Raw genomic sequence first — 13,005 nt, 5'->3', positions numbered from 1 at the left:
GTCAAACGTCTGCAGCCCAAGTGTCCACTGACAGATGAACTGATAAGCCAAGTGTGGTATATGCACACAATACAATGTTACTCAGCTCCCAAAAGGGAGGAAATTCTGACACACACCACAACATGGATGAACCTTGAGGACATGATTGCTCAGTGCAATAAGCTGGTCACAGAAGGACAAACACTCCATGATTAATTCCACTTGTATGAAGTACCTAGAACAGCTGAATTCATACAGTCAGAAAGTAGAATGGTGGCTGCTAGGGGCTGCAGGGAAGAAAGTTACTGTTTCATGGGTATAGAATTTTAATACTGCAAGATAAAAGTTCTGGAGACTGCAAAACAATGTGAATATACTTAACGCTATTAAACTTTACACTTAAAAATGGAGTCCGGGCGCGGTGGCTCACGCCTGTAATCCCAGCACTTTGGGAGGCCGAGGTGGGCAGATCACTTGAGGTCAAGAGTTTGAGACCAGCCTGGCCAACATGGTGAAACCCTGTCTCTACTAAAAATACAAAAATTAGCTGGGCATGGTGGGGCACGCCTGTAGTCCCAGTTGCTTGGGAGGCTGAGGCATGAGAACTGCTTGAACCTGGGAGGCGGAGGTTGCAGTGACCCAATATCATGCCACTGTACTCCAGCCTGGGTGACAGAGTGAGACAACTGTCTCAAAAAAAAAAAAGAGGTTTTTAACATGACAAATTTTATATTATGTGTACATTTATTTATGAATGAATGAATGAGACAGGGTTTCACTCTGTCGCCCAGACTAAAGTGCCAGGGCATGATCACAGTTCACTGCAACCTCAACCTCCCCAGGCTCAGGTGATCCTCCCACTCAGCCTCCTGAGTAGCTGGGCCTACAAGTGTGCATCACCATGCCCGGATAATTTTTGTATTTTTTGTAGAGATAGCGTCTTGCTATGTTGTCCTGGCCGTTCTTGAACTCCTGGGCTCAAGCAATCTGCCTGCCTTGGCCTCCTACGTCTGGCCCTAGAATTTAAAAAAGTGACCACCAGGCTGGGTGCGGTGGCTCACGCCTGTAATACCAGCACTTTGGGAGGCCAAGGCGGGCAGATCACGAGGTCAGGAGTTCGAGACTAGCCGAGCCAACATGGTGAAACCCCGTCTCTACTAAAAATACAAAAATTAGCCGGATGTGGTGGCAGGCACCTGCAGTCCCAGATCCTAGGGAGTCTGAGGCATGAGAATTGCTTGAAACTGGGAGGCAGAAGTTGCAGCGAGCCAAGATTGCACCACTGCACTCCAGCCAGGGTGACAGAACAAAACCCTGTCTCAAAACAAAACAGACAAACAAAACCCCCTAAAAGTCACCGCCAGATAAAGCAGTTAAAAATACAAAAATTAGTTGGACGTGGTGGCAGGCGCCTGTAGTCCCAGCTACTTGGGAGGCTGAGGCACGAGAATCGCTTGAACCTGGAAGGCGGAGGTTGCAGTGAGCCGAGATTGGTGCCATTGCACCCCAGCTGGGGTGAAAGAGCAAAACTTTGTCTCAAAAAAAAAAAAAAAAAAAACCCGCAAAACAAAACCCAAAAAAGTGACCACCAGATAAAGCAGTAAGAATTAATTTTGCTGTTGTTGTTAAACCATTAACTTACTCATTTATTGTAAATAATAAATGACTGAAGAAACTTAAAAGATTAATGGGATGGAAACTTATAGCAGAAACTTCTAAGTTGAGAAACAATTCAATGAATAGCAACCAATCAACTAGAAAAAATCAGGAAATAAAATAACTAAGAAAGATAAAGAAGAAATCATGTGAAATCACTATAGACTGGGCTGATTTATGTCACTAAAAGCAAACCGACTCCCAAAATGGATTAAATATAAAAACCTAGCTGCTCCTAAGAAATACAACAATGAAAAATGAAGAGGGCAAAGACGTACCAGGTAAAAAGAAAAAAGTGGCGATGTTAATATTACGAGGTGGAATTTAAGACTAACACACATGACAGTATGGAAGGGTACTACATAATGAGGAAGAGAAAGCAATGATAAATTATATGCATGAAACACAGCAGTTAAAATTCATGAGACAAGAACGATCAGAAACCCAAGGATAATTTGATGAGGAGCACAACAAGAACGAGAGGCTTCATGACTCTTCTCTGCCACGGCCTACCCGGTGGACAGATCCTAGGCCAGGACACAGAGCTGCTGAGTAACAGCCTCCATGCATTTATTTATATTTATTTATATAGTTTTTAGAGTCAGGGTCTCACTCTGTCGCCTGGGCTGGGGTACAGTGGTGCAATCTTAGCTCACTGCAGCCTCAATCTCGGGCTCAAGTGATCCTCCTGCCTCAGCCTCCCAAGTAGCCGGGACCAAAGGCACATGCCACCATGCTCAGCTAATTGAAAAAAAAAATTTTTTTTTTTAAGAGATGGGAGTTTCACTATGTTACCCAGGCCAATCTTGAACTCCTAGGCTCAAGCAATCCTCCTGCCTCAGCCTCCTGAAGTGCTGGGGTTACAGGTGAGCCCCTGTGCCTGGCCACTAATGTGTTTTCCTGATACCCAGGAAAGCTTCTAAGGATGGGCAGAGCTAGGAGGACAGATGGCGGGAGACCACTGCTGGGGAGGGACCCACCTCAGAGTGCGCCATGTCTTGAGGTGTCCAGCTCACTGCAGATTCCCCTCAGGACCCCTTCCCTTCCAAATGTGAGAACCCCACAGCCACCATACACATATCCCACCCCACCACTTTGGACAGATCACAGACAGATTTTCTCCCTCAGGAACTTACGAAGAGCAACTGGGGGTCACTGCTGGGTGGGGCATGGAATGCAGAGGCCCCGAGGCAGCCGAGTGGTGTAACCTGGACCCCTGTCCTCCGGGGCCCATGGCATGGAAGGGGCACTGGCACCAGGGTTCCCCGTGTGGCCCGGGTGCAGCCCTCACTGCAGATACCTTGAATGCCCCTTCTTCTGGGGCAGGGGGTTAATGCAAAACTTGATTTCTGCTCTAACTAAATTCCTAATACAAACCATCTCATTTTAGTGAATGCTTGTAATTTTGCTTGGCCACTCAGCATCTAACTCTGTCCCTCCGCGAGGCCTCGGAGAAGGGGTGGTGGCCTGTCACTCCTCAGGCCCCAGGCACACGGCTCGGGCTCGCAGCTGCTGCCTTCCCTACCGGGCTCTCTCCTGACAGCTCCAACCCTCAAGGGAAGCACCAGGAGGGAGGCAGTGGTGGCCTCTGGGAGCTTCCTGCGGCCCCGGGATGTCCCCAGCCACACAGCCCTGCGAGCTTCCCCAAGCCCTCCAGAGCTCACTGGGCAGCTTCGCTTCTCTTGGAGCCCAGTGCTTGTCTGCTGTGACCACCTGAGAGTGGTGCCCGTGATGCCCCCTTGGTGCCAGGCACAACTCATCTGGCAGGAGAAGTCGGCATCCATCTTGGGGGGCACAAGACCCCGATGGTTTTTCACTCTCTGGAGACCAGCAGAACATCTGCCCCGTCACAGGCAGGTGACAGAGCCTCACCTGGGAGGAAGGACCTCCTGCCACACTGTCCTTACCCGACACGGTCACCTACGGGTTCAAGACACAACTCACCCGCACACCATGGAAGATGAGAGGGAAGCCTTTCTTAGGCAACTTCTCCCAGCCCAGCAAGGAGGTCACTACTGTGGGGTCCGCACAGACCTCGAGTTCCCTGTGGTAGAATAGCCGTGAGGGCAGCATCAGCAGGGCCTCGTGGGATCGGTAGTTCTTCACCAGCTTTGTGACCTGTGAGGAGATGGTGATGGGTCACAAGGGGAAGGTGGTACCTGGCAGTTTCTGTCGAAGGAAAAGCGGCTCTGCATGGCAAACATGAGGCCTGCCGGACTTCCAAGCCTGACTCTGCCCCTGCGCCTCTGTGTGTCGCCTGCCCCCAGACCAAGCCCTTGGATAGTGGTCAAGCCAAGGGTCCATCTGAATAGAAAACGGAAACATCAGGAAGAAAAGGGTGTGATGGCTGCCCTCTGTTCCTCTCCTGGGTCTGGGTGTGGCTGAGGGGCCTCTTAAAGGGCTCCTGCCACCTGGAACCCAGCAGCCGGGTAGAGGGCAGGTGGATGCCTCCCTCATGTGCTGAGAGCTTCACCCTGGAAACAGCGTCTTGCTGGCCCACACAGCCCTGCCTCCGCTTGGCCACAGGGAAGGAAGAGCTCCTGGGCCCCTGGGCCAGGAGAGTATAGACACTGTGACTCTGGGGGCATGGCCAGCTCTGGGCGGGCCTGGCTGTGACTTCACTGATGCGGTTGAGGGCGACTGTGATGTCACCAGTACATGGGACACCTTTACTGTCTGCCTCCAACTTGCCTGGGAAGCTCACTCAGGGCAGGCGCTCTTCCCCTGGTGCTGGTGTAAGCAGCCAGGGAGGGTCTCCAGGGACTACAGGAGTTCAACCAGTCAGAGCACTGCTCAGTCTTGACCCTGCTCATCATGTGAGCCATGTGTTGGCATGAGGACTTGCTGCATCTGTGCCGCGGGGAGCCATCCTCTGCATGCAATGCTGCACCCTCTGCCCTTCTGTCACGGACTATCCCTCGGGGAGACACTGCTGGGGAGAACACGCCTAGGGCTCTCCCTCCTTGGGATGAGTTAACAAAGCCCCTGTTGGTGAAAATCTGTGTTCCCGCAGTGCTGTCTGTTACTTGCCAGATGACACTGGCACGAGAACGCCATTATTGGCCCCATGAGTCCTCCCGACTCTGTCAAGCCTAACTAGAACGTGTCCAGCCTCCAGCGTGCTACTCCAAACTCCAAATGCGATCTAGAGTCACGGCACCTCTGCCTTAGCTGGACGTGGGCAGCTGCTGGGGAAGAGAAAGGAAGTATGTAGCCTCCTGGGGTCACTGTGGCAGCCGCTCTGGTTGGAGGGTGCAGGACACTGCCCAGGCCCTGCATAGGACAAGGCCTTCACCTCCCGTGTGGCAGGGTCTTTTTGTACCTGTGGCCGTGTGCCGCATGCACCTGCCCTGAAGGCTGTGTGGTGGGGACGGTGGTGACGGCAGCGTGCTGGTCTCTCCTGCTGCGGCCACGTCACCTGCACCCACACCTCCAGCAAAGCAGCTAGCGGGTGCAGGCGCACAGCGGTACTGGAGGATGAGGCGAACCTCCGGGGGGGGGGCAGCAGAGCTCTCAGGCGCCCTCTGGGCCCAGCAGCTGCTCGCGGCTGGCCGTCTTCCTGGGGGCAGTTTCATGGCCTCTTGGCACAGCCGGTACCTGTCTTGCGGGTGGTCCCTCATGAGACCTTCCTTGGCCTGAAGACCCCCACCTGCTCCCCACCCTTGACAACCAAGAATGGGGTCCAGTCCTTTTCCCTGAAAGTCTGCCCATGGTAACTGCCCCTCATTTTCTATTGATGTTAATACTGGCAACGGGAATCAGATGGAGACTGTTCTTCTGTGGGCTACAGGGGCTTACAAACTGAGGCTACTTGGTTCACTGTTTAATGATGGGCCCTGGAGGCCCAAGCTCAGTGTGCTGGGGGCTCCAAAGATGCAAATCCCAAAGCCCATCCCTCAGAATTTGGTACAAGGTTGACTGAGAGCCCAGAACCTGCACTTCAGTGGGACCTCAGGGTCGGAGACCACTGAGGAGACACTGCCTGTAGTCACTCTAGGGCAGGCTTTTTAAGACACAAAAGTTACTTCCTGCTTTTCTTACGTTAACAGAGTAACACAGATTTTAATTTATTTTACTGTATCTGACCCCAGAGTCTCAGCCATCAGCACCAGGCTGCAGTTTCTGCTGATGGGGGAGGTGCTGTGGTGGGTGCTCCCCTGCACTCTGCCCACGGATGGAGATGACTCAGGTGGACAGAAGGGTGAGCTGCTCGACTGCCCCAGGGCCTGTGTCTGCTTAACTGGGGACCGGAACGCGCTGGAGTCTGTGACTCACCAACAGGGGGTTATGTGCGCCACAAGCACCGAAAGCATTTTCGTCCCTCTGGTACGCGGGTCGAGACATCAGCCGTTCCAACAAGGACACGTTCAGCCCATAGGCCATGGCGAGTCTGGACTTAATGACTGGGCCAAGCTGCATGGGGTCTCCTGCCAGCACGATCTGCACACACAGGGCCCGTCTCAGCTCATGCAGGGAGGGTGCCGCTGCCACTCCTACGGGCTCAGGTGGGAATGGGGCTGCATGCAGGACGGCCCCATGCTCGCTCTGGCTGCAGGGGACGATGGGAGGGACTGGGAGACCAGGGGATGCCGACAGGGCTTGGAACCGTCTCTCCCCGCTTCCCCCTGAAGTCCTGCCATCTGCCCCCCCAGAGTCCTGCCATCTGCCCCCCCAAAGTCCTGTTATCTGCCCAGCTTCTGCAGCCTGGTTTTCTCTCCTGCGAATCTCTCAAAGTGGTAAGAGCCCCAAGGATGACGTCTATCTTCTGGAAGCTTCTGCATGGCTGGCCCTGGCCGCCATCCCACCTGCCCCTTGCCTCTTGCCCATGGTTGCCTTGACCTGGTAAGGCCGCCCTATGCCACTGCTCTGCCTGGACTAGTCCTTGCTCCCTCCCTAGGCCCACCCTCATGCTCCGCCCCACAGTGCCTGATAACTGGGACAGACATCTAGGATGGGCGCCAAGGAGGAGCCTGAAACGTCCAGCGCTGGACGCTGGATGAGCTCACCTTGATGAGCCACAGTGAGGGAATCGGGGGAGTTCAAGGTGACGCCCACGCCACCATCAGAAGCACCCGGGGAGGAAGCAGGTGGGAGCAGAGAACAGAGGATGCACAGAGCTGGAGGCCGGGGCAGCCTGAAGGGCAAGTGGGTCAGATGCAGGAGCACTGGCCCTGTCCGCCCCTCCAGGCACTGAATGGCTGGCTCACCCAGAGCAGGGACCACATTCCTGACTTTACCGCTGTATCCCCGATACCTAGAATGGCTCTTACCTCCATTTTACAAGTAAATGAGTCAAAACATTCACTTCCAGTCCAAAAGGAATAAAGTACAATAGAGACCCATGGCCCACAGCACCTCGGGGTCCTTGGCACTTCCAGCTGACCCCTGTACGGCTGACTGTTCCCGGCAGGACTGCAACCCCCATCCCCTCAGGAGAACGGGGTGAGGAGGAAGCAGCACACACAGTAGTCGGGACTTACCTGGCCGCTGATGTCCGACATCAGCCCCAGAGGAATGAGGCATTCCGGCTCACTTGCCTGCCCAGCCTCGTCCACAAACACGTGAGTGAAGTGCCCAACTCTAAAGCAAAGATGTTCTAAATGGTAATTTCTGCCAAATTGTTTTAGCAATTGATGCCTCTGACACACTGGCAAAGCCACGCTCGGCACCCCGGGGGCACAGCAGGATTGCCCAGGGGTGTGCAGGAGCTGGGGGTCTGGGTGTCACCCGGCTGGAGGGAGGACAGGCCACAGGTGTCAGGAGATGCCTGCTAAGCCACATCAGCATCCGGTGCTCTGCATGCAGTGTCTGTATTTCTAGAGATGTGGAGGGAAGGGGTGGGGGCGACGGGCAACACACGAGCGCCTCCTGGGGGCAGCTCACAGGAGAAGCGCCACAGGCTCCTGGCCAGCTCTCTACCTGCGTCTCACTCCTGTGATTATCAAAATACCCAGGCTCTAGTCCTCACCTCCCCTCTCTGAGCCTCCACCTCCCACGTGTCTCTCAGGAGGCGGCTGAGGTGAGAGCAGCTGAATTGGCCTCTGTAAAGCGCTGAGAACAGGCCTGGACATGCAGGCGGCCACAGATGGCCTCTCCTGCCATCCACTCATTTCCTCTTGACTCATCCTTGTGAGCCACTCTCAGCTGGGCACCGTCCGGCCTGCATGCCAATAGGCTGAGGCCCCGGGAGCCACTTCCCAATCTGCGGTACCATTAAGAAAATGGGGTTGGCCAGGCACGGTGGCTCACGCCTGTAATCCCAGCACTTTGGGAGGCCGAGATGGGTGGATCACGAGGTCAGGAGATGGAGACCATCCTGGCTAACACGGTGAAACCGCGTCTCTACTCAAAATACAAAAAAATTAGCCAGGTGTGGTAGCGGGCGCCTGTAGTCCCAGCTACTTGGGAGGCTGAGGCAGGAGGATGGCGTGAACCTGGGAGGCGGAGCTTGCAGTGAGCTGAGATGTGCCACTGCACTCCAGCTTGGGCGACAGGGCGAGACTCCATCACAAAAAAAAAAAAAAAAGAAAATGGGGTCTCTAGAATGGCTCCCCACAATTCTGGCCCCTGCTGCAAACTCAGTGAGGTTCTCAACTACAGAGCAGCCCTCCTGGCGGGTACCTGTCCGGCTCCTCCTTCTCTGTGTGACAAGGGAGGTGAAGGGGCAGACAGTCCACAGCGTTGCTGATGGACGGGTTGGGGATTTTGCAGGAAGGAGTCGTCAGAAGAAGCTGCAGAGCTCTTGCCATGGGAAGGCTGTGGGACTGAGTGGAGAGCAGGAGCTCACTTGGCACATGATCTATTTCTAGAGCGCAGAGGGGCTGCCCCACCTGGGGCCATGAGCTGAGGAACAGGCACCCTGGCTTCCCTGGCTCGCCCACCCCAGCAGCTTCTACTCTGTGGTCAGGAGGCCTCAGTGGGGAAATGCTGTTGGGGCAGAAACAGGTCCTGATGCCTGAGGAAGCAGGTATGGGGCAGAGAGACTGTCCGGAGCCACGCCAACACTCAACAGGACGCACCTTGGGCCCGCACCCTTCTCACTGCCGAGCCCACGTTCATCCTTCTCACTGCTGAGTCCAGGATCTCCCCTCTCCAACCCCAGACGCTGGGCAAATCCACCACCTCTGAGCCTCAGGTGTCCCACTGTGGGGTGAGACCCTGTGGTCAGACCTGTGCAGGGGTGGGCTCCTGCTTACAGCAGTGCTGGGCCCAACATGTCCTGCATCCACTCACGGTCAGCTGACACCTTTCACTTCAGGTCTCAATGTGTAACTCTCAAGACACGGATTTTACAAGTGACACCGTGAACCCCTCCCAGTGAAAGATGTGGAAATCAGCACACTGCCATTTCCCCATCTCATGTCCCCATTTCTGTTGAAAAAAATTAACATTATGTATCTTTCCTAGAATGTACGCATTTAGGTTTCACTTCTGTATTAATTGCAGTTATATAATGTCACTTTTGCCAGATGACATTGCTACTTCTTTGCCCTTTGAAGTGCCCCTCCCTGCTCCAGCCGCCCCCAGTGGCCAACTAACCCTGTGGGGCCTCTGCAGCTGAGCTGCAACACCCTCCCTGCTTCTGCACAGAGCGTCTCTGAGAGTGGCCTGCCCCAGCCGGTCACCTCCTCCCACTACCTGAACGTCAGCTCCAGGGTGCAGGGTCCATGCAGTGCCCGCCCTGCCCCCACAGAGCCCTCTGCACCCCAGTGAGGACCGGCTCTTCGGCTCCTGACCTTTGATTCATCAACACACATTAACAAAAAAAATCCCTCTCTTGTTCAGATCCGTGCTGTCCAATCCAGTAGCCACACACGGCTCTCGGGCACCACACAGTGGCTAGTCTGAAACCTGACACGCTCTAAGTGTAAAATACATGGTGGATTTTGAAGACTTGAACCAAAAAAAATGTAAAGTGTCTCATGTTTTACTAATCTCATGATGAAAGGACATCACGTATGTGAGAGAGTTAAATGCGCCGATGAAACCATTCGTGACATGTTGTGATAGGCGTGGCTGGCTGTGCCTTTGCTCCATGTGGAGCTGACGGACCACCTCCTGTGGTCACCCTCACGACCACCGTGACGCTGGACACTGTCCAGGGTGACCTGTCTCCAGGCTGTCAGGGAGGGTGGGGCTTCCCTCAGAGGCCCCGGCTTCTCCCTCTCTCACCCTCAGCCTGTGCCCCTGACACTGTCTGGCTCTACTCACTGCGAGGGAGCTGCCTGCTGCCTCCCCGACCCCACCCCCCTGCACTAGGGTCTGAGAGTGCCTTGGTCCTCACTCAGCCTCCCTGGGCTTGAAGCTCTTCCTCCCAGCCCCCATGGGAGGCCCTCCTATGACAGCCGGCACCCCGCAATCCGTCTCCCCCGCCTGTCTCCCCTGAAGAGCCCCCAGCACCAGGGGCACAAACAGCCCCCAGAGTCTAATCTTACAGAGCCCAGCCGTTTCCTAGGCAGCCTGCCTCCCCACGCCCACTCCAAGAGACTCACTCTCCTGCTCAGAAGCCCTTCACTGGCTTCCCAGCTCACCAGAGGTCAGTCCAAAGGCCCCTCCACTGCCCACCAGGCCCAGGCTCCAGGCCTCCCCCTCGCCACCCCTTTCAGGCTGCTCCTGCTCACGAGGCTCTGGCTCCACAGTCTCCTTTGGGGAGACCTCAGTGCTCTCCAACCGCGGGGCCTCTGCATGGGCCAGTCCACCTGCCTGCCCGTCCCACTGCTGGCTCCTTCGAGTCCTTGGGTTCTCAGCCTCCCCGGCTCCATTCAGGCATGGCCCTCCCCAACCAGCCTTTCTCGCCCACAGCCCTGCCTCCCTCCCTGAGCACTGAGTCTCTGGGTCATCCACCCCTCAGACAGAAGCTAGGAGAGGACACCGACCTCTGCCCTGGGAGGCCCCATGCCGCACTCCATGCCCAGGGCTCACCTCACTCCTATTTGGTAAAACAGCCCTGAGGTGCTGCATGTGGTGATGATTATCCGGAAGCGTGAGGCTTTCCAGATGTCTTCTCCGTCTCTGCAATACGGTTTGACGGCATCAATAACTATCTGGGGGCAAGGAGGCGTAGAGTTAGTTTACTCCTCCAATTATTAAGCACTTCTATAAACTGGACGGAATCACCAGGGCAAAAAGAACTCCAAAAGGGAACCTTGCCCTGGTACCACTTCTTAGTTACGTCTAAGTCATGATTTAAGGTTTTTTTCCTCAAAATATTTCATACTTCCTCATCAATTCAGTCCATGTTTTATCAACTCTAGAGCCACAAATATAACACATAATCCTGTAGATCCTTCCCCAAAACAACTTTGTACATTTTCTATTCAGTTTGTTTGTTTATTTAGAGACGGAGTCTTGCTCTTGCTCTGTCACCCAGGCTGGAGTGCAATGGTGCAATCTCGGCTCACTGCAACCTCTGCCTCCCAGGTTCAAGCGATTCTCCTGCTTCAGCCTCCCGAGTAGCTGGGATTACCGGCGCATGCCACCGTGCCCAGCCATTTTCAATGTCTTTTTTAAATGCAATATTTCAGGCTGGGCACAGTGGCTGAAGCCTGTAATCTCAGCACTTTGGAAGGCAGAGGCGGGTGGATCACTTGAGGTCAGGAGTTCGTGACCAGCCTGACCAACATGGTGAAACCCTGTCTCTACTAAAAATACAAAATTAGCTGGATGTGGTGGCGCACACCTGTAATCCTAGGTACTTGGGAGGCTGAGGCAGGAGAATTGCTTGAACCCGGGAGGCGGAGCTTGCAGTTAGCCGAGGTCAAACCACTGCACTCCAGCCTGGGCAACAAGAGCAAAAACTCTGTCTCAAACAAACAAACAAACAAACAAACAAAATAAAAGCAATACTTCACTCTATAACCAAACCAGCAACTTAAAGGGATACTTAAAACCAAAGCAGGCTGGGCGCGGTGGCTCATGCCTGTAATCCTAGCACTTTGGGAGGCCGAAGCAGGTGGATCACGAGGTCAGGAGATCGAGACCATCCTGGCTAACACGGTGAAACCCCATCTCTACTAAAAATACAAAAAATTAGCCGGACATGGTGGCGGGTGCCTGTAGTCCCAGCTACTTGGGAGGCTGAGGCCAGAGGATGGCGTGAACCCGGGAGGCAGAGCTTGCAGTGAGCCAAGATCGCGCCACTGCACTCCAGCCTGGGTGACAGAGTCAGACTCCGTCTCAAAAAAAAAAAAAAAACAAAAAAAACAAAACCACACCAAACTAACAAAACTACTTAAAAAGTAACAAGACCTTTGGGGATTAAATAAAAGAGGAATGTGGTAATTTTACAACGCTACGAATGCCCACAATAGGTCTGATAACTCACACAGAGTGAGAATGTGATGAAATATTCAGCAATCAAGCTCTACCATTTAGCGGTGAGGGAGGGCCCACGGCAGAGCCATTTCTGAAACACAGCTTTCTGTGGCGCCTCTCTGCCCACCCTCCTACCCTTGCCCTCCCCTGCCCACTTGGCATTTCCTACGTTCCAGGGAGGGGTTCTGATGCCCCCCTACTGCTTGCACCAAGGGCTCACCTCCTCGAACCTGCAGGTGGCGTTCACCCGAACCATGGCGGCCGGCTGTAGCACCTTGCTCTCGTGCAGCCGCAGACACACGAGGTCAGCAGCACTGTTGGAGGGCGCACAGACTAAAATCCGACTGTCCGGCAAGGCAAAGTGTACCTTCAACAAAGACGCACAAGAGACCAAGGCTCAACATCCACACCGCAAGGTGGAAACCAGGAGTCTAACCTCAACACAACACACAACAGAACAAGGCTCAACATCCACACCGCAAGGTGGAAACCGGGAGTCTAACCTCAACACGCACATTCGGGTGCAGGGACTCAGCTGCGTGGGCTCAGATGCCAGCCCCCAACACGCTGAGACCTGGGCCACGACTCTGCCTCATTACACTGCTGCCAAGGCGTGGGTTAGGTGGGAAGGTTCTCTGCACTCTCTAAGATTCTAAACCACCTTTCAGGGCAGAAACAGAGTTAGATTCATCTGCACGTATCTGGCGTGTGGTACAATTGTGCGCTCAATACCTGTTTGCTAATTTGAATCCTGAATGACACTAAATGTAGATGGTCTTCGGCTTATGGTGGTTTGACTTAACGCTTTTTTGACTATGATGGTGTGAAGGCCATCCCCAGTCAGTCTGCTCCTCATCTTACAAGGGATCATGCCTTGATGAACCTGAAACAGGCTTCCCAAATCCCATTACGATGGGTTTATTGGGTTGTAACCCCATCAAAAGTCAAGAAGCATCTGTAGACAATATTTTCATAAACTTAACTTCAATTACAAATGAAGATACCTAAAACTTCTGCAGAATGGTGGCTGTAGCTACTATAAGAGTAACTTCTTTT

General features: G+C 54.0%; 1 protein-coding gene across 9 annotated transcripts in view; it reads right to left on the bottom strand.

Annotated features, from left to right (window-relative positions):
* Positions 1-13,005, bottom strand: part of MOV10L1 (Mov10 like RISC complex RNA helicase 1) — a 71,908-nt gene that overhangs the window by 4,890 nt on the left and 54,013 nt on the right. For 8 of the 9 annotated variants that reach the window (XM_032138606.2, XM_032138607.2, XM_058431647.1 and 5 more), the window contains 5 exons: positions 12,170-12,316; positions 10,558-10,679; positions 7,116-7,215; positions 5,911-6,075; positions 3,580-3,753 (listed from right to left, as the gene is read on the bottom strand). In XM_032138606.2, coding sequence (XP_031994497.1) covers positions 3,580-3,753; positions 5,911-6,075; positions 7,116-7,215; positions 10,558-10,679; positions 12,170-12,316 — 708 coding nt within the window. Of the gene's footprint in view, positions 1-3,579; positions 3,754-4,976; positions 5,233-5,910; positions 6,076-7,115; positions 7,216-10,557; positions 10,680-12,169; positions 12,317-13,005 lie in introns of those variants that run through there. The other variant, XM_058431653.1, reaches the window with a different exon arrangement.

Source organism: Hylobates moloch, unplaced genomic scaffold (genome assembly GCF_009828535.3).
Source record: "Hylobates moloch isolate HMO894 unplaced genomic scaffold, HMol_V3 SCAFFOLD_19, whole genome shotgun sequence".
Lineage (NCBI taxonomy): Eukaryota > Metazoa > Chordata > Mammalia > Primates > Hylobatidae > Hylobates > Hylobates moloch.
The sequence above is the reverse complement of the archived record's forward strand: the minus strand, read 5'-3'. Positions and strand labels throughout refer to the sequence as shown.